Consider the following 20,689-nt stretch of genomic DNA (forward strand, 5'->3'; position numbering starts at 1 on the left):
GGTTGAGAAGAAGTCTTCTAAATAGCTCTTAACTGCAACAATTTTGCTCTTAATATATGTATATTGTAGGGAGAAACATTCCTTTAGTTGTACAACATAAACATGACTCCTGATGTATTCCGTTTATGCCAGTATAAAGTCTCTAGAAATAAACACATAAAATTAGATGTTTCTTAAAATACAATGCCAGGAAAGGAAAGGGGACAGAGGTGTGAAACACTGTCCTGGATGTCCAGCTGCTGACATGTTGCTCTCAGCCACTAGTCCTTAGGAGCTTCTAGCAAGCCACCTCAAGCAATATTTTTGCTGAAGCAACAGACTGAACTGAAAGAGTTCAATTTTTTTAAAGCTCTTGTTGAACCTCAAAGTAGAAACCATCAGAGATGTTCATATGAGCTTGTTCTGCATCATATGTCAAGAGCATCCAGCTGGTACAGGTATGATGCAAACTACACATGATTATAGTACCTGATCCCAAAGTCAGAGGTAGAAGTCCAAGTAAGCCTCACATATGCACAAAACCACATTTTATTCTTGCCACACTTATCTATCACATCATACTACAGTTCCTAAAGCACCTCTGCTCTAATAGAGCACTAGCTAATTTTTCCTCTCAAACATGTGAAGAAGTGCTTCAGAAGGGGCAATTTAAGACTGAATGTATGTACACATGATTTTTTTCGTAAGTTCTTAACAGCAATTAAATGCATACTAGATTGTGAATGCATGATAGAAATTGCCTCATTTTATTTTCCTATCTCCTCCTTTTTCTTCCCAGTTGTAAATTGTCTATCTCACAAAAAACAACTTCAGTGGTAACAGGAAAATATTTATACTACATGGTGAAGTAACATCCCCCAATGCTAATAGACAAATAGTGTTCCCTTCTCAAAAGCAGACATGTACATGGGTGACAGGTAAATTTATGCTGAGCATTGAGTAAATCTTAATCTGTGCTTGTTACTATGGGATCTAAACCCCATGGAAGTTTTGCTGGGATTTTTTTTTTGTTTTGTTTGGGGTTTTGTTGTTTGTCTTTTAAGTGCTCAACATATGCAAATCTATGTGAGACATACAGAAAAAAGTTTGCCAACTTCGAGACAGAATTGTTTTTCTCATCTCAAGCTACACAGGATGCAATGTTTACAGCTCAGTACTTGAAGCAATCTAGGAAAGAAAGCATTCCATAATCTACCAGTGCAGAACTAGACACAGCTAAAAGGAGTTTCAGAGGTTCATTATAAAGGATATTTAGAATAATTCTCATTTTCATATGGTTACACCAACCTGTAATAATCCTGTGCATGATACAGTATGCTCATTCCCTTTTTTTAACACTGCAGTAACATCATATGGAAGGGTGGAGTTTATTATCACATGGAATTAGAGATCCTTTTTATTTGATGGATAAAAAAACCTTAGAAATGTGCTGGTCCATCCCCAAGATGAGAGCCAAAGCATTTTAGAAAAACAAATACCTCCACAGCATGAAATCAGGTCTTGTAACTCGAGCTCAGCTAACGTTTCCTCCTCTCCCTGGGACTGAAGCCCTCAGCCTGGTCAGGCATGCAGGTGCAGCAGAACAGGACCTTCCTGCCTTTGTTCCACTTCACTCAGAATTGGCACAGTTATTTTAACCTGGCACTTTCCTTCCCGATTCATCCCAAACACACAAACAAGATTTTCCAGGGCTAATTCAGGCCAGGCAGCCCATATAGTCTCCATTAATTGCTAGCACAAAACTGAACCCTCCCTGTAGCCCCATGAAAATTGAGACAAGCCAGCTAAAAGCTTCTGCATTAAATCACAGGTGGAACCAACATAAGGAGGGAAAAAAAGGATAAAGTTTTTGTAAAATCCTCATTTACTCATTTTTGTCATTTGGTACAGTACTAGAAACTACCATCAACCCTATCAAGCAGAAGAGTAAAAACATTTCCTATCTTGTCAAAATGAAATGTCAAATGTCCCTCACCCATGAAACCTAACACAAAACTTTTTTTTTTTTTTTTTTTTTTTGAAGGAAAGCACTTACAGGGAAGAAAGAACAAGACTATTCCTGCAGCCTCCTGGACACATCTAAACACAGCCCTTCACAGACAAGAGTTCTTTAACCACACCAGTTTTTTTTGACTTATTTCATGAGATCTTCAAACCTGCCAGCACAGAGCTCCCAGTGAGTGTTCCCATCTCTCCCAGGACATCCTGCCAGCACTTGGAGGCACAGGCAGGTGCAGGGCACTACTGATTCTGAACGCCACAGCACCCACAGTTTGTTCAAAAATTCCCTGTGAAACAAAAAGAAAACTAAATGCAAATGTTGGTTGTTAATTGAACCAACCAAACAAGAACAGGAACACACCCAGAAAGCAAAACTTCTGGCAAAGGAAACTGGCAGGAGTTTTTATTGCACTTATAAATGATGCAGCCAGGTCATTTTTCAATAGGCCTGATGAAAGGCAAAAGAAGGGAGACATGAAACAACCTACAGTTCAGGATCATGTCAAGCACATGGAGCTCCTCAAGCATTTGCAGGGCTCAAGAAGCAGAAAATGCTTTAATATCTAACTTCAAAACTGAGAGGAAAGGACTGTTTCTACAGTCTAGAGACTGCAATCATGAAACCTGAGGCTTGCCTCCAGACAAGGAAAACAGCAGCAGAAGGCAAGCTTTACTCACAAAAGAGCAACCAGATTAGAGTGTGAAGCATGTCTGACACTCAGGATCAAACAACTACTCTTCTGGGTCAGCTGAGGTTTTCCTACAGAAGGAAAGGATACAGCAGCTAATTGGGACCAGGCTCTGAATTGCAACTCATTCTTCCTCTCAAAGTTTACGAAATGGGCATTTTTTCCTTATCCACTGGATACCTACAACAACTCTGGATGAGTCCCCACGAGGCACAATGGCTACTGAAGCTGATCCAACGCTGCTCCCATGGCCACACACACCTACAATCTCACTGCTGCTGGGCAGCAGGACACACAGCACAGGCAGCAGAGCCAGAGAAACCCTTACAACTCTGCTGCCAGGGTCACCTCCAGCTCCCAGAGCACAGGCACCCCTGAGACCTCCCTAGCAGCAGCACATGCAGAAGGACAAAAGGCAACACCCAGCACTGGGAAGACAGGATTGCATCAGCTCCATGTTAAACTCTCATGGAACTGCACTATCAGGACAGGAACATGGAAAAGAAAATTGATCACACTACTTTTCTTGATAATCCAAAGGCAAATTGACACCAGTAGTGAAACTTTAGCTAGGAGATACTTATTCCCATTCCACAACAAGGTAAAAAAACGCAAGGACTCAGACAAGAACCAAAACCAACACAACAACAAAAATCCCCTAAAATACAAAAAGGCCCTAACCAAGAAAGATGATCCCACAAACAAGTAAACCTGCCTGCTTACTTGTGTTGTTTACCCTCAGAAGAGCACACAATGTAAGCTCATGAAGCTCCCCTTTAGAGATTACATGAGTGGGCAAAGCAGCACCTCAACACTTTGCTACACTAAAGAGAAAGTTCCTCCTCCAGCAAGCTGGACAGTATTTCTGAAGTCTTTATATACCCATTACTGGATTCATCCAGTAGATCCAACGATGAATTCACCAAGACACATCACCTTCTCATTTTGAAGACTATTTTACCTCAAGGTCTTATTAACTTTCTGAAGTAAAGCCAGCTTCTAAAAAGTGAAGAGATGACCAATTAAATTACCTAACCGGGTAGCCGTACATACTAAATGATGCACACATGTCCTAGAAAAGAAACTGTCTTGGGCAATGAAGGACTCTAGAATGTTTGAGGATCACATCAAGCTCTGTTTCAAATACCGTCACCCAATGTTCAGCATGATTTTCTCATATTCTCTTAATGCTCCTTTTAGGGATCTTGGAAGTCTAATCTAAAGAGTACAGAGACTCATCTTAACAATTCCCTTCACACAATACAGTACATACAAAATAAATATAACTAGAAGTAATTCTCAAAATTAACTTGTTGCCTAGACAGAAGAGGGGAATAGAAAGCATGGATCTACACAGATTAACAAGGCCTATCTCAAGCCCTTCCACAGAGCGTTCAAGGAAGGGGCAAGGAATCCTTCCTGACCTGAAGAGCACTTTCATGGCCTCTTGTACTAGAGCATACCAGTTTAGTTTCTCCATGTCTAAGGCTTGATAATATGTGCTGGTCCACCACTCTGCAGCCAAGGACTTCTGGTGTCAATAACAAGTCTTGCCTCAAGAAGACAGAGCTGCAGAGGGTCGAATGGACCTCATCTGTCCAGAACATATAGTTTTCATATTTAAGCCAGAATCTCATCAGACCCAGCATTCTGCAGACATTTTTTTTTTTTTTCACAAACACAAGGTTGACTCTGAGGAGTAACACATACTTCCACGCAAACCAGAATGCCTTCCTAAGAGGAGGAAGCACCTTAGCTGGCACGGACAACAAGCCTGCACTCAAGCAGCATTCAGTTACAAGAGTTTTGTCTCATGAGAACAGACTAGCAGAGCATGACCTGATGGTGGGAGATGCAAATATAGTTATAAGGACACCACTAAACATTTTATGCTTTCAGAAGACCAATGATGCTTTACAGTGGAGCAAGATTATGACAATGTATCCAAATCAACTGGTTAGGACATGGTGAACTCAAACAGCAAAATGAAGAGAATCTTCTGCTAAGTGCTCTCTACCTTGTTTTTCATGTAAGTGTTAATTAACAGATCAAATAAAATGTCCTCAGCTGAGCGGTAGTAATTATTTACCTTTATCTGGATAATGCTATACCACATTTCAACTTAGCAAATATACTCCCAGCCTTGCACAGATTTATGCTTAACTTTAAGCTGTCCAAACAGCATCCGGCCCTTGCACCTATCTTATGATCAAAGAGTGTGTTTCTCACAGAGCTCAGACGACAACATCCACAGAGCCCCTTATTCCTAAACTTGTGCAACCACCCTGTTTTAACCTTTGGTCTTCAATTATTCATGATCACAAACTACTGCAATGTAGCACTTCAGAAATACATGCAACTAGGAAGCTAAATTGATATATGGAAAAAAGCAAGCAGCAACAATATTCCTCACAGATTTTGCAAAGAATGAAATATAGCTAGAAAAAAAGAATACATTTCTTTAGCTGTTTGTGGATATTCTCAGTTCAGTCAGAGAGAAAAAGAGAAGGTTTTCTAACCAGGCGACACCCTGGGAGACAGTTGGAAAGAATGTAAATAATTCTCTAATCTTGTTGTTCACATTGTTTATAGATAGGTTCCAACACCGTGCGTCATTCACTGCACACCAATGTTGTGAGATGCTTTTACTCTAAGACCAATGAAATTAGTCCGCACGATGTTCTCTATAAATAAAGCGGTGCATTTGAAATAAAGGGAGAGTCCATTCTCTAGCCTTTGATTTGGAGTCATTCTCGTTACCGTCCTGCTCTACAGCGACAGCTGTTTTACACTGGAAGACACAGTGATACAGTAGATAATGAATACTGATAACCACATACATACAGCACATAGATGTGCTTAATTCAAACCATGGACAGAAATCACACGTGAGTGTAACTGAGATGTAAAAACCAAGCACAAAGAAAAGAAAGAACAAAACAAGTGTAATAAACCAGGCAGCATAATTTTACTAAGGAACTAAAAGAAAAAAAAAAAAATCACAGGATGCAAAGAAAATATTAAAACCAGCAGATACCGCATTTACCCAGACCATTAAAATAACAAGTTAGGAAAATGTGGAAGAAATAATGTACACATATATATAGGTAAAGCTTAGTAAGACAGGCCAGATAATCTTTGATTAGAAGTTTGAACAAACCTAGTATGTATTCAAAATGAATACAGTCATTAAAATAAGCAGCCAATCCAAAAGTAATATAAGATGTATGACCTTCTCTAGTGTCCTTGACAATCTGTGGGTGAAGAAGCCCAGATCCCCAACTATGGACTTTACACAGGAGCCCAGCCTGTAGGCTGTGCAAACTGGGCATTTCAGACTCCTTTATCTAGATGGTGAGACATCAAATAACCAGTAGCAGCAACAGCAGCCTTCAGCCCACTGTCAGCAGGGGCAACTCTCGATTCTGTCCCAAGTTGGACATCAGAACAGTTTGGATAATACTAGAGCAGCATGCCTGGAAATCCCCAGCTGAGGTGCCTTATCCAATCAGATGCTGTCTCATATTAAAATAGGAATTAATTTGATTCAGTCTCAAGGAAGGGAAAGTCAGGGCAATGTCACAGGTGACAGGGATTATATCAACCTCCCTATTGGAAACTGGGAATTTGTCCCCAAACCTTAAAGAAAAGTCATCCCTAAGCAGATTTCAAATAGACACAACTGAATTTTTCCAGGTCTTAGGATGAGCCACCAGCAATGTTTTGTTCTCTCTTCCACCACCAATGTGCCAAAGGCTCCTCTCCCACCCACAGTGCTGAAATGTGCCTTGCCTCTTAAAAGATGAGGAAAGCCACAGCATAATAGAAGAGATGATCACGTATCCCTTTATGCAGCATTGCAATCCCTGAATTATCACAGGCTCATTGGGAACTCTATTTTTTTCCCTTAATTTACCAAACTAACTAGAATGCTCCCAACCTATTGTGTTAAATATTTTTCTCTTTTCAACAAACAGTTAAAGAACCTATTCATTTTGTACTGCTGTCCTATGACCCCACAGGTGACCTGGAATCAGGCATAGTGTTGGAGAAAGGGTAAGAACCTATCTGGAGGTATACTTATATATATATATAAAAAACTCCAGACAATAAACTTTGCAGTCCCCCAGTCTGCTTTCTTCTTTTCCTCTATCTGTCACTCGCCAAATTTAATCTTCAATTAAATCAAGACAATATTAGGAAAATGGCTGATGCACCATTAACACTTCCCTTGATTGTAACTCCAATCTAATACTCAACTACTGTATTTAATTCAGCTTCTTCAGGTTAGAAATTATTTCCTGAAGGTAATGAAAACAAACAGATGGATAGAGGAGTCCACTGTCTCTTCTACACCACTCCAGAGGTGTACACCTCTGTACAAGAGAGTACACCTCTCACTTGAAAGTAATTCTATTGAAATGTAATGTTACACAGCACTAGGAAATTAATTTAATGAGCAACGGGGAAAAAGCTTGTATACAATACCAAAATAGAAAGTTTTACAAAAGGTCACACAAAAAACCTAATAATAACAATAGTAACAATAGCAGCAGTAATAATAATGTTATTGTGTAGTATTTAGGAAACATCAAACTTGACTTTTATAGCAATGCTGTACTTCTGCAATCACTGGATGAGCAAGAATACCTTTCTTAAAAAGGACTTTTAAATACAATTTTATCAGTCTACTTTGCACAGGCTGTGGGATTAGATTTCCCTTAGCCTGACTACAAACACTGCTGGAAGCAAACATTCTCTGATAATAATTATGTCATCCACTGACTAATTCCAGCATCTATATTAGCTCAACCCTCATTGCTCATACCAGGTATGAGGATAAGATTTCACTGGACTCTGCAGTAGATGGAGCAAGAGTTACACTGCGAAGGGCTTTCATAAATTTTCTTTGTTCATGTGCATCTTATGTGTATCACTGGAAGAAAGAAGTCTAAAAAGCAGCCAGTCTCTTTATTTGATTTAATATCAAATAAAGAAAAACAAAATTGAAAAGCTATTATACTAGGTCTGTCTGCTAAAGACTACTCAGAACAGTATTATTAATATTTTCTGTATCAATTTCATTGTATTGAATGATTAAAAATGCTATTCCTTTGGGAGTCTGATCTTAAGGAAAAAGTCTGATGTTGAGGAAAAAAATACTATTTTAGTCCTCCAACAAGTAAAGACATTCTTTGATTTTTTTTTTAACCACCAGTAGATTGTCATTACTATAATGGCAGGGGGAAGAAAATCAGATTACTGTTGGAAAAAAAATACTAAATAAAACTCCAAATGCTTTAAAGAATTATATTACCTCAAATCAATAATATTATCTGGAATGAGATATGAGTAAATACATTACACATGTAATCCATTTGTGGAAAACAACCACATCCTCTCTAAGAGCTCAATGTAGCATTTCACAGACTAAGGTAATTTCCATGGCAAAAAACAAGACTCCTCTTAACACATAAGATTCTCTGAATTTCTGAGCTATGCCTCTACTTATTTTAAGTGAAGACAAACATCTAAGAAGTAGAAAGATACTTACATATGACTGAAGCCAAGCATGCACTTTCAAAAGGAATTTCAGATATTTACTGTTTAAGCACAAGTAATTTACACTGCTGGTACACAGCCTGCAGTACACCCTACCCTCCCCTTCTTCTGCAACTCTCACCCATTAAAAATTCCTCACGTATCTGAGTGTATGGAGAAAATCTCTAAGAGAACATGATAAAACTGTATGTACTGTCTAAGCAACCACTATGAAGCTTTGGCTACTCTCTGCTGTTATCTGAGAGAAGAAGGCCCAGCCCAGTAACTTTACCAGAGTGGAGGGAAGGAAAGGTAGAATGAGGAAAATATGGTCTAACTGATGAGTATTTCAAGCAGTAATAATCATTTTTGCTAAGATTTGAAAGAGCCCCCAACACAGAAACAGGTCTTCCCAGTCCATCAACAGCAAAGAATTTTTTCACTCCCGTGAGCTTTACAATTCAGATTATTCCCACATTAAAATGCTCCTTGGGATTCATACAGAAGGGTATTACTTGAAGGATAAACAGGCACTACAACTACATGGCTTTTATAAAGCTTTGTATTGGGTTTGCTTATGTCATTAAATGAGCAAAACTGGAAAAAGTCCCAGAAAGAGTGAGAAGCATAAGGAAGCTGGCAATGAGTATGCCAAGCTCCAGCACAAAAGCACGCTAGTAAGCAAAATGGGGGAGAAAACAAGGGGGGTGGGGGGAGCCAGAATGTGAGATTATAGCAAATTGAAGGGGTTTAACGGCCAGCAAATTAATCAACAGAGTCAATTGGAATCTTGGAAAGACAGATATTGGATATGTAAGGATAAAGCCGATGTGATGGCAGGTTATAGACTAGCACCAGGTTTAAAATTAAATTGCTCACATTTTTGAGGGACTAAATAAGAGAAATTATTTATGTGACAACCTTAAGATTAGAAATAAACAGCCTTTTCCCTTCTGAAAGAAATGGGCTGCTTGAAGACAAGTAAAAGATGTTTTACTTTATTTTTCTATTACTTTCTTCTTGAGCATTGGGCTAAGATGAAAAAGTTAAGAACCAGCAATAGGGAAGGGAGGAATCCAGGAGGAAACCTTCCAGGAGAGCTTAAAATAGTACTCTACCCCAGTGACTAAGGCTGAGCCTCTGCTTACAAGGAGTTGTGTGTTTTACTGCACCATGAGTGAGGCCCTCCTACAGCAGCACAGCAGAGGCACTACAGGTTTTACCACAAGTGTCACCTTAGGCAAGAGCCTTTCCAGCAAGCCCTGCTACTATCCAAATCTTATCTATTTTCTTCAACCACATCTGTCTAATGAAAGATATCACTTCTCTCTAACAACCTTGCCTAATTCTGTGTCTGCTTGAGATTTTAAAAGTTGTCACGCACTACTTTACTTCATAATACAAAAGCAATTAGACTTTGTCACCAGCAATATTATCATTATCTGCTTTTGCAAAAGATTGCCATGGGCTATCCAGGAACTCTGTATGTTCAGCTACATGAACACTGATGTCCTCCACAAGTGCTTTCATCAGAAGTGAAGTTCTGTCTTATTATTCAACATATCACCAAAATGTATGTTTAAAATATGGTTTTGCAACTCAGCTGCACTAAAGTCCTTATGTTTGATCACTTGAAATACATATTAACTTTGGACATCATTCTCTGCTTTGATTAACATTCTGTTACTTTTGTGAATTCTACAGGTGTTTAAACAAAAACCAGGATAATTATTCTGCTTCTTCCCAGCACACCAGTAGGGTCGCAGTGAACAAGGCAGAGGCTGCTCCCAGGTCACAAACCTGATTCATTGTGACCTCAGTAAAACTCCATTACGTGTAACAACCCTTACCTCAGAAATCATTATGGCTGTGATATACATATCAGTGTGTGGCCATTCAATGCTCTTTTAGGTTGGGTATATATCTTGGACATATAAACAATTACTTTGGCTAAAGCTTACTGTAAGAGTCCTCCTTCTAAGACACTGTCAGGCTTTTGAAGAAGCCAAGTGTGAACAATTCTTCACCACACATTTGTCTTGCTGCATTTTATATTTAGGTCTCTATAACAATCATACACTTTTATAAAACACTGCTAACTGAAATAATTTGCACACAAAGGGACATAAGCCATTTGTACTGAGCACTTAAATCTTGAACAACCATGAAGGGTTCTCTACGAAAGTCATCTTAATTGTAAGGTACATTCATGCCAACCACACAAGGGGAGTACAGATCACTTCTCATTTTGACATCACAGCCTATACCTAAGGCGTCCCACAAGCATAGGAACAGCAAGATAAAAAGGAAAATTACTTTTTCCTGAAACCATATGCAACAGCAGAAGAGGAGAGCTTGAAAACGCACAAACACATTCATTCCAGCAAGACAGCCTGCTTTCCACAAGGATTTAAGCAATGTGAAGTGACTGTTCATCAGCTGTCCTGATAAGATGGAGAATTGTAGAATAACGTAATGATCTTTCACTCTACAGAGATGCTAAACAAACCTGTGTTTTTGAGTTTCACATAAGTACAACTATTGATCAATCATTAGACACTAAGTTGTGGAAGTGCTCCATGAGCATGTATTGTTCACTGCTTTTAAGGTTAACTGCAGCCCAGCTGAATTTAACTGTGCAAGCACCCTACTAAAACTGTGAATATGTGTCTCTCAGCAGAAGCTGCCATTTTCTGTGAAAGCATACAAAAAGACATCCCTGAAAAAAATGCTTATGTTAAAAAAAAAAAGAAAACAAAACCCCCCAACAAACCAAACCCCACCACCAAAACCAATCAACTAAACTTTTTTTCAACTACCATCTCAGGTCAAAAAGAAGCATGATTATGAGAAGCACAGTGTGTGGTTTCAAATGCTTTTGCCTTCAACTATTTTCCTACAATAACTACAGCATAATTGGTCACTACTTAGGAAATAAAAGTTGAAGCAGTCACAAGGAAATGTACTCTATAAACAACAGCCATCTTATCATCTTGGAATTTTTAACCTTAGATTCACTAGGATGTTCACCAAAACAGTCTAAGCTGAATCATCACATACAGCTATCAAGTCTCAAACTGACCTTGAGATCTCAACAAGCCTTTGATTTTGCTATTTTACTAAGTTATTCACAAAAAACAAAGATGATTCATTCTTAGGTGAAACACAACTGGCCCAATTTAAAGCTCAGTTTAGCACAGAGAACACACCAAAGAAAATCTAATTGACAATGCGAAAGAAGTAGAGAAATGCTAACAATTAACCAGGCTTGGTAGCTGATGTGGAGAAAGACCTTTTTATTAAAACTCAGATTGTTTTGCATAATATTCATTACACTGAACAATGTGAATGTTTCAATGAAACTTTCCTGTCTTCATGGCTGTTTTCACTAACAGTCAACTGTGCAAAACATTTCTTCCTAATTTACCACTATCTAGAGCAGAGCACACATTCAAGAATCAAGACCCAGAAAAAAATTGTGAAATCCTTACAAAACTTTTTTGCCTATTCTGAAATTCCAGAAAGATTAAAAAAACACAACAACAAATCCAACCAGAAAAAGCAAGCACTGTGTTTTCAACAACAACAACAAAATAGATGGTGTCATGACCACAACATAAATAAGCTAAATTTGAAACATGTCGCTGTCTGCAGCAGCTTACAAGCAGTATGTTTAACCTGGAGGGCAGCACAGACTGTAAACGTGTATTTTAAAATAAAGGACACACTAAAGTTACTAAAAGATAAAATCTGAAAAGAAATGATAAAATGCTTTCTCTCTGATATTGCAACATATGAAAAGTTTGCTCAAACTCTCAAGTTGTGAGTAGGCCAATCTGTAAGAAACCTGTCTTAGGGCTTCAGTTGCACTATAGTTTTCTAGCTCCACATTAACTGTAAAATCATCTCCTTCTTACAGGATAGTTTCTTAATTAATCTGCTCTACTGGAACACTATTTAAGGTTCTCTCAAGCATCAGTAAGATAGTACAGTCAGGTCTATCTAAATTCAGAGAACAAGAAGAACAACTCCACAAGTACAACAACAAATCACTGATTGAGAATACAATTTTAGAGAAATCACAGTATCTGCACTTAAAAATTAAGTGACTACTTTTTCTATGTTTAAACTACTGATAACAACTAAAAGTTGAAGAAGATTCCTCTGCTGAGCAACAGCAATTGTGATGGTAGAAACTAACACATTTATAGTAGAAACATTAGCTTGCAAATGCAATCAGGTGTCATGGGGAAAAAATCCTGCCTTTACTGATGATTGAAACATTTAAAATGCAGAGATAAAAAAATTAAATCTCTCTTAATATAAACGCTAAGTCCATAGGATCAGAAATATACAACAGAAAAGACCCCACTGGTCATTTTTCTCAGAACATATTCTCCTTGTTCTAGTTCAGCGTTTAAGTCCACTGACCATGTAAGTACAGTTTTCAGAACATCAACCACAAACAATCCAACTTTATGTTTACCTAAGAACCTCAAAACCCCATCAAGTATGAAATGAAACTAGTTCTACAATCAAACTGCATTAACTCTTTCTGAACCTTAACACCGTACACTCATTTGTGATGCCTAGAAAGAACACTGAACCATGAACATTTTCAGCGCTTTGTACCAAAATATTCCTCTTTACATAAAGAAAATAAAACTAAGCATGTGTATCGCCTGTCCATTATTCTCTCTGATCCACACAGAAGGTTAATTTCAAAATGAGCCTTGCTCTCTCCATGCATAGTGCTCTAGCCCAGCATGTGTTTTCCCTCCACAACATAGGAGCTCAGTCCAGATGTGAAGCAAAATAACAACAACAAGAAAAAGTCTGCATAGAGAAAACACAAACCTTCAAAACAAGATTAGGAGCACATACCCTGTTCTTGCCATTTCAACAAACATAAAACCTAATGGTGTATTTATGATCAAGGAAAATAAACTTGCAAGGAAAAAACTCAGGCATTCTTCACTTTGCTCAAGTCCATCTCCTGTGGATAAGAAAGATACAGCTGTACTCTTGAACCCATAAGGCTTGGAAATTAGGCCATTCTTCTGCTTAAGGCCCTGAAGGAAAGAATTCTTGTCAGATACTTTCTCCCACACCCCCTCTGTCCAAATCAGAACCATGTGTTCTTATTGTGCAAAAGAAAATCCAGAAGGAAAAAAAAAAGAAATCAAACATGGAATAATCATTATCATCCCAACTTGACCATTTCATTCTATCCTCTTATCTCTTACCCTGTTCAAATTCTTTCCTCTTTAAAATGCAGCTGTCTTGTAGAAAGGCATCCTTAACCACACCCACTTGAGCTGGCATCTGAGATGTCACCATCTCATAGCTAACCCACAAACAGGTGTGAATGTGTCAAAGTTATAATTATTTGTATGATAATGAAGCAAATCATATGGTCATAGGTCACTGCTTTATCCTTCTTAAAACTCCCCCTGCCACGACATCTCCATCATTCTCATATAGCACTGGCTAGGTAAGCAAACCACAACTCCCACATTCCTCCTCTACTCTGGCCAGAATTATCATCCAGCAATCCTGCCTTGTTCATTTCTTCTTCCACTGTAAACATGCCAGATTGCTCCAACAGAAATAAACAACTTTGAGGTATCAGAAAAGTACAAAACAAAATAATACCTTAAAACTTAGCTAGATAGGTGAAACCACAGCACAAATAAACAGAATTACCTTCACAAATAATAGCAATACGATCAAAAGATTAAATTACACTTACTATAGTAAGAAAAAAAAAAAGTATTCTTATACCAGACTAAGAGGTTCTTATGTCAGAAAAAGCAAACTACTTTCAGCATTCGCATTCTTACTAACTTAAATACTATACAGCAAGTAGTATAGAGCCAACTGTTGAATCTCTGAGTCTTTTCTTACACAGAGCTCCCTAGAAACATCTAAGAGAATATATTACCTATGTATTTCTTCTCTTTTGCCTTAATTCAGGAAAACCATTCCTCAATTTAATGACACAATACAAGGCAACACCTTGTGAAGGGAAAAACATAAAAGCTCCTCTTTCCTCAATTAATACCAACTCAATGAAAACAGAAGGGATACTCTAGTTCTAAACTTTTGATTCCTGTCCTTCTCTTTTTCCATCAACAGCAGAAATGGGAAGCTCAGTTCACCCAAACTAACCCCAAGTGCAATTGCTTGAATGCAGTGATAGATCTGTCACAGTCTACAAAAAAATGTATCAAGAGGAGGCTGTAAATAGCTACATGTACAAAATCAAAACACAGGGAAAATTATTATTTTGAATACTGCTCTTACCCCTCACTTGAAAAAATAAATCCCATAATACACATGAAAATACAGTACTGCTCCACCCATTAATTTCCCCAAGATTCCAAATAAACTGCTAGTAAGAATAAGTGTTTGATCATCATCATCATCATCTACTTTCCTTCCTTAAACACAGCTTTCATGAATGAGAAACAACATTTCCAGTGAAAAGTATTTACAGACATATGCTAGGGAAGCTAAGCATTGCACTAGGATATGTCAGGAATAGCAAAAAGTCAAAGAAAAGAAAGAGTGTGTGAAGCTCCACAGGGCAGACCTATCAGTTACACACACACTGATGCTTCCCAAGCCCTGACTCCCTCCACCTGTTGTCTGTCCTTTGCTGCCAGTTCCTGTTCTTTTCACTCCAGCTTTCTGATAAGACTTTATCAAGTAATATGCTGCCTGGTCTTATCCCGTCTAAAATGTTTTCAAAGGGCACTGTGGGACAACAGGCACACGGCATAATGGAAAAAAGCAAGTTTTTCACCCATCCCATCAGGAACTCCTGTAGGAAGGAATGTATATTCTTATAATAGGTGTTATACCCAATATTATAATTTCTTTTTTCAAATGATAACACAAATGCTCGCACACTCACTGAGGAAAGTACACATTAAAATTTTATTTGTTTTCTATTTCAAAGTACTGAAAGCAGCTGCCAAGAGACAGGAGGTAGTGGTGGCAGGGTAGCTCCCCATGACTTCATGCAACAACCTCACCCCAGAGGACACTGGGGTGCCTGTGCCACTGCCCAGCAGAGCACAGCTGGACACATACTTAGGGTTGTACTCAATCATCAATCAACTCTCCCCGGACACAAAGCTCCAGTCAGTCCCTTGGGAGTCACACAACGGACCAACACTGCAAGATGGCCATGCGCACCAGGCAGAAGGAAAGAGCCTCTCCTGAAGATCACCATGAGCTGCTCAGGAGAGCTTTGCTAATATACATACTGGAGAACTGGAAATATGCACTACAAAGATGGACTTTTTTACCAGCTCCTTAATTCCTCACTCTTCCCAATTACTTCTCCCTTTAGATACAACTTCTCACCACCTCAGTTACTCAGAGTTTACTAGCTTGACTTTGTCCATCATGAGCCACCAGCATAAACAGTTCCTCAGTCCATCAGAGTTCATTAGCAGAAGGATGCACATTAAAAGTAATTTAAGAGTCTCACCTCACCTTCACAGAATCCATTTTAAATCAAGGAATGCTGCTGATCAGGAAGTCAGCAATGGACCACCTACTCCTCCTTCATCCTACATTTGCCACTTTAGCCAAAGTTAAGAGACACCACAGGTGGCCAGGATGGCTCCAACAGGCAGAGCTGGAGGTCCCTGCTCCAAAATCCTGCAGACTAATGACAGCACTGGAGTAACTCTGTGCAGACTGGGGAACTTAGAACTGCACAGATCTTTCGTGCTTATCTGGCTAGAAGATTATATTCATTAGAATAAGGTTTCAGACTTACACCAAGGTTTTCAGAAGCAAATGTGCAATTTTAAGTATTCTGATACCCTGTAAAAACCTAGGGCAGAGAGTGCCCAATGCACTCTCTGATATTACAATAATAAAAAACACTTAATATTCCTTAGGTGTCAAAACTGAGCACTCACAAGTACCATATTTTCTAAATTAATGACCAACACTTTGAAGTTTTCATTCCATAAAAGATTATGATATTTGAAAATATTTCCATTTGCCTTGTGTAAATTTTGCAAGTCTTATGAACTGTATTACCAGATATATACATAAATATTTCTTATCCTTTCCTGTCATCTATCTCTCATCTACATTCCTACATACATTTGAAATAGAGACTCATGAGTAACATGTATCATGCAAACCTGGACTTTATCATTTAATCTAATCGAAATTTTCATCCCAAGGACTTGCTTTTGTTCTTACAAACACAGAACTCATCAGTCCATGAAGAGTAAGGACAGACCAAACACATGTATTTGCATTAACTAGTAATAAGTCTGATATTGCTGTATCAATTAAACTTCCACTGAGTGACTGATACTAAAAGCTCATTATAATAATTCACCACACTGGGGTTTCACTTCTCTAGCTATATTATGTCTTTCTGTTACCTTTGTCTTCCAAATCATCTTTTTATACTCACTTTTCATTTCGTAACAGTCAATAACCTATTCAGGAGGCACTACAGCTAGGGCTTGTACAGTAACAAACCTTAGGAGCTCCAGCTGCTAGCCAGAATGTCTATAGAATAGATTGATACACTACAAACCATCATCTTCTTCAACCCATTTCAGCCCACTAAGCCATATTCCTTCATTTCTTACCAATCACTTTCCACACAAGTAGAAGGTGGCAATGACTGCATGTGTTATATTTCCTATTACTCCTTTTCCCCCTCCTTCTGCCACTCCTCCAGAGGCAATTAAGTATACATATTACAAACAACAGTGCTTTTAACACTGGTCCCCTCATCCAAGAGGAAAATCTCACAACTCCCACATTACCACCTATGTAAATAATCACCACTGATGGACAGGACCCGACATGGTCCAGCATTCCTCAGGTACACCGTCCATCATAGCCAAGACTGATTATTTTCGATTTTCTGGAAGACCACCACAGCAGAGAACACCACTCCATCGAGTCCGGGCGGAGCAGAGGAGACCGCAAAGATGTTTAAACAGAGCACAAAGGAAGATACAATGAACTCGGGAAGAACCAAGGACACGACCACAGCCTCTCTCAGAGGCAACACAAAGCAAAGCAGAGGAAGGGATACAACACCAGGGACCGTCTTGGAGGTGCAAACCGAACAAAGAGCAAGTACCGCTGAACCACAAAAGGTGAGGCAAGGCCAAGTGCCAGGCTGTCAGACAGCCCACAAGTGGATAGCCCAAGGCAGGCGCGGAGGTGCCGTGTGTGGGGGCAGCCCTAAGGTGGGGCACCCCGGCTGCCGCACGCAGGGGCTACAGGCCTCTCGCCGGCGGGGGCCCGCAGCCAGCAGCCCGACAGCCGAGGACATATAAGGGCAGCCCGGCCCGGCCCGGCTGGGCCCAACAGCGCTGGAAAGGGCTGCGGGAAAGCTCCCCGCGGGAGGCCCGGGGCCGCGGGCAGGCTGGGGCGACGTGGAGCGCAGCGGGTCGGACCCGCCCCGGCAGCGCCGCATGGAGGAACCAGGGGCGCGGGCAGGCGGCGGTGCCGGCCCGGCGCTCGGCACGGCCGGGGCCCGCCCGCCCCTGGGGCACTTGGCCTGGGCGGCACGACGGGCCGGGCCACCACCGGGTACCGGGGAGAGGCACGGAGGGATGGGGGTCCCGGCGCGGCACTCACGTTCTCCGTGTCCCGCTCATTGACGGTGGGCAGCGGCGTGCGGGTGGACATCGTGCGGGCCGCGGCGGCGCCGCGCCCGGCGCTCCGAGGGGAGAGGCCTCTCCTAGGCCTCGGCGGAGCCCGCCGGCGGAGCCCGCCGGCAGCCGGGCGCACACGGCGGGACGCGGGGCCTCCTGCCCGCTACGCGCCCGGCGCCATCGCTTCGCCCGACCGCCTGGCTGCCCCTCCGCCCGCCTCGCTGCCGCCGGGCTCCGCGCAGCTCGGCCGCCGGCTCCTCCTCCTTCCCCGCCCTCCTGCCCCGCTCAGGTGAGCGACCGGCAGCGCAGGGGGGCCGCGACGCCTCCTCGCAGCATCCGGCGGTGGCGCCAACTCTGCCTCACTCCCCTCCCCGCTTCTTCCCCCCTACTCCTACTCCTCCTCCTCCTCCTCCTCCTCCTCCTCCTCCTCCGGCTCCTCCCCCTGCCCGCCCCCGCCCCGCCAACCCCGCCGCAGGAAGCGCCGGGCGGTACAGGCGGGCGCGGCAAGCGCGGGCGGGCGGGCGCTGCTGTCGCGCCAGCGCTGCGGTGGCCGCGGCTCCGTCACGGGCACAGCCTGGGTGGGGGCCGGGCGGGAGCGCGCCCTGAGCCCGGGGCTGAAGTGAAGTGGGATCTCATAGTCAACAAGAGGCAGGAGTGATCTCTTCTCTGTGGTGACCAGTGACAGGACCCGAGAGAATGGCCTGGAGCTCAGTCAGGGGAGGTTTAGGGTTGGAGATCAGGAAACGGTTCGTCACCCAGAGGTGGCTGGGCACTGGAACGGGCTCCACAGGGAAGTGGGCACAGCACCAGCCTGAGAGAGTTAAAAAGCTTTAGGACAACGCTTTCAGACACATGGTATGATTCTTAGGACCGTCGTGTGCAGAGCCAGGAGTGGGACTCGATGGTCCTTGCGGGTCCCTTCCAACTCGCTAATGCCTGTGCTGCTGTGGGACAGGTGTGATGCTCCGCCGTGGAGAGGGCTGTCGCAGTGCCCTGGGGCCAGGGCTCGCCGAGGCACCGGGCGTGTCCCTCAGCCTGCCAGGGTGGAGGGGCCTCAGAGAAAGTCAGCGCGGCTCGGCGAGTCCGTGACCTGGGCAGCCCCAAACCCCCTATGTGTGGGCTGTGGGACTGAGCCCTTGGGGTGCTGGGGCCGCTGATGTCGGCTAGTGGGTTGCCAGCAGCTCTCCCTCCTTGGCTCTCCGTTGTCTCTGGTAACCAGGAGCCTGAGGAAGGGCAGTGGGGCACCCCTTCTGCCCCTTGCACAGCTTAAAGTCTGCAATTCATGGGTTCTCTGGAGGTTTTTAAACCCTGTGTCAGCGTCAGAACGTCTGTGCAAATCAAACAGTTTATTTGTTCACCTCAGCCAGCCCGCCAGCCTTCTTTACCCACTTGAAGCTGAAATGGGATCAACAAGACTGTGCAGCGCATCCCTCTGCTCATGTCTGACCAGCTCACAGTCCTTGAACACTTAACCAATGACCTCATGTGCTTAAAATTAGAACCATACATGCATTTTTGTCTTTGATAAGTTACTGGTGTTTACACAACAGCAGCTTTTGCTGGAAAACCAGCCAAACCCTTCACCAAATTCTAAAAATAATCTGCAAAAAATGCAAGAAACCCCCCAGCTTCCCCTGCACCAGAAGAAAAACAGTGGGTCTGAATTTCCATTGCAATATTTTGACAGATTTGTGTAGCTGAGGCTGTAAACATCTTCATAAATTCTGTAAACACAATCCTTGTTCTGGAATAGCTTCCTTAGGAAAAACACTTGGGAAGGCACTTCATGAGTTGTGTATCTATCTTCAGGAAGCTCCTATGTGCTCATGAAAGAGCACTGACTGTTATACATTACTTATAAATAACACGTACATATGCATCTGTATGTATAGGTAAACACACTAGTAAGTGTATGTTTAATTCTGGCTATATTAATTCTGGTGTCATTCAAGAGGGACCCCCAGTTCCTCAGCACTGTCCAGCCCACAGTGGAGGTTTCCACATATTTGGGAAAACAGCTGATGCAGGTGCAGGCAGAGAACATCCCCATGTTGTAGGAGCAGTGTAACTGGACTTGCTCTTTGCGCATACAGCATCCTGTTGCTCTGAGCATGCATGATTTGACAGTCCGGAAATGAGATAGGTTCCCAGCTCATCCTCAGACCAAAGCCTCCCAAACCCTGGCAGGGGCTTCTGTGAATTCCTAGCTGTCTCCTCACATAGCTGGAGCTACCAACTGCAAAGGAAATTTCAGGGTCCTTCATTTTGCTGGGAACGAAATAATCCAAGATTGGGTTTATTTGAGGTAAGCAGCCATGGTCTAGCCAGCATGCCAAAACAAGTTTGTTGACAAACTGGATATTAACCCAGTTTAGTTGCTTAGCTCATCAAAATGCACTCACTTTTATCCCAAGTAAGAACAAGACTGTGTCTAGGGCTCTGTGTGGGGCCTAACTCTGCAATCCTTACTTGGTCAAAACTCCCACTGGTGCAAGCCCATCCTGGTATGGATTTGTGTGTGCACCTGTGGCCGGGGAAGAAAGAAGTGTAAGCTCTAATGTCTTCTAAATGTGTTTAATGGCACCACTAACTAAGGCAAAGCTTAGAGAGACTTCCTGCCTTACAATTTGAATAAGTTTTGGTCAGTATTTCATAGGAAAATTTCATCAGAAATTAAAAGTGTATTAATGTAGTAATTCTTGTTATCTGCTTTGCAGTTGTTTTTGGCATGGTTGTTACTGTTGTCATCTTCTTTGATGTTACCAAGGTCAGTCATTCATTTAATATATCTGTTTAATATTG

The 20,689-nt window shown here is 41.8% G+C and overlaps 1 protein-coding gene across 5 annotated transcripts in view; it reads right to left on the minus strand.

Moving 5' to 3' along the window:
* MARK1 (microtubule affinity regulating kinase 1) overlaps positions 1 to 18,235 on the minus strand; it is a 56,926-nt gene extending 38,691 nt beyond the window's left edge. For 2 of the 5 annotated variants that reach the window (XM_068185589.1, XM_068185586.1), the window contains exon 1: positions 17,871 to 18,223. In XM_068185589.1, the coding sequence (XP_068041690.1) occupies positions 17,871 to 17,921 (51 nt within the window). In that variant the 5' untranslated portion in view covers positions 17,922 to 18,223. Of the gene's footprint in view, positions 1 to 17,870 lie in introns of all 5 variants that reach the window. The other 3 variants (XR_010997536.1, XM_068185588.1, XM_068185587.1) reach the window with 3 other exon arrangements.
* Between the last annotated feature and the right edge of the window lie 2,454 nt (positions 18,236 to 20,689).

This window comes from Anomalospiza imberbis, chromosome 3 (assembly GCF_031753505.1).
Source record: "Anomalospiza imberbis isolate Cuckoo-Finch-1a 21T00152 chromosome 3, ASM3175350v1, whole genome shotgun sequence".
In the NCBI taxonomy this organism is placed as follows: Eukaryota; Metazoa; Chordata; class Aves; order Passeriformes; family Viduidae; genus Anomalospiza; species Anomalospiza imberbis.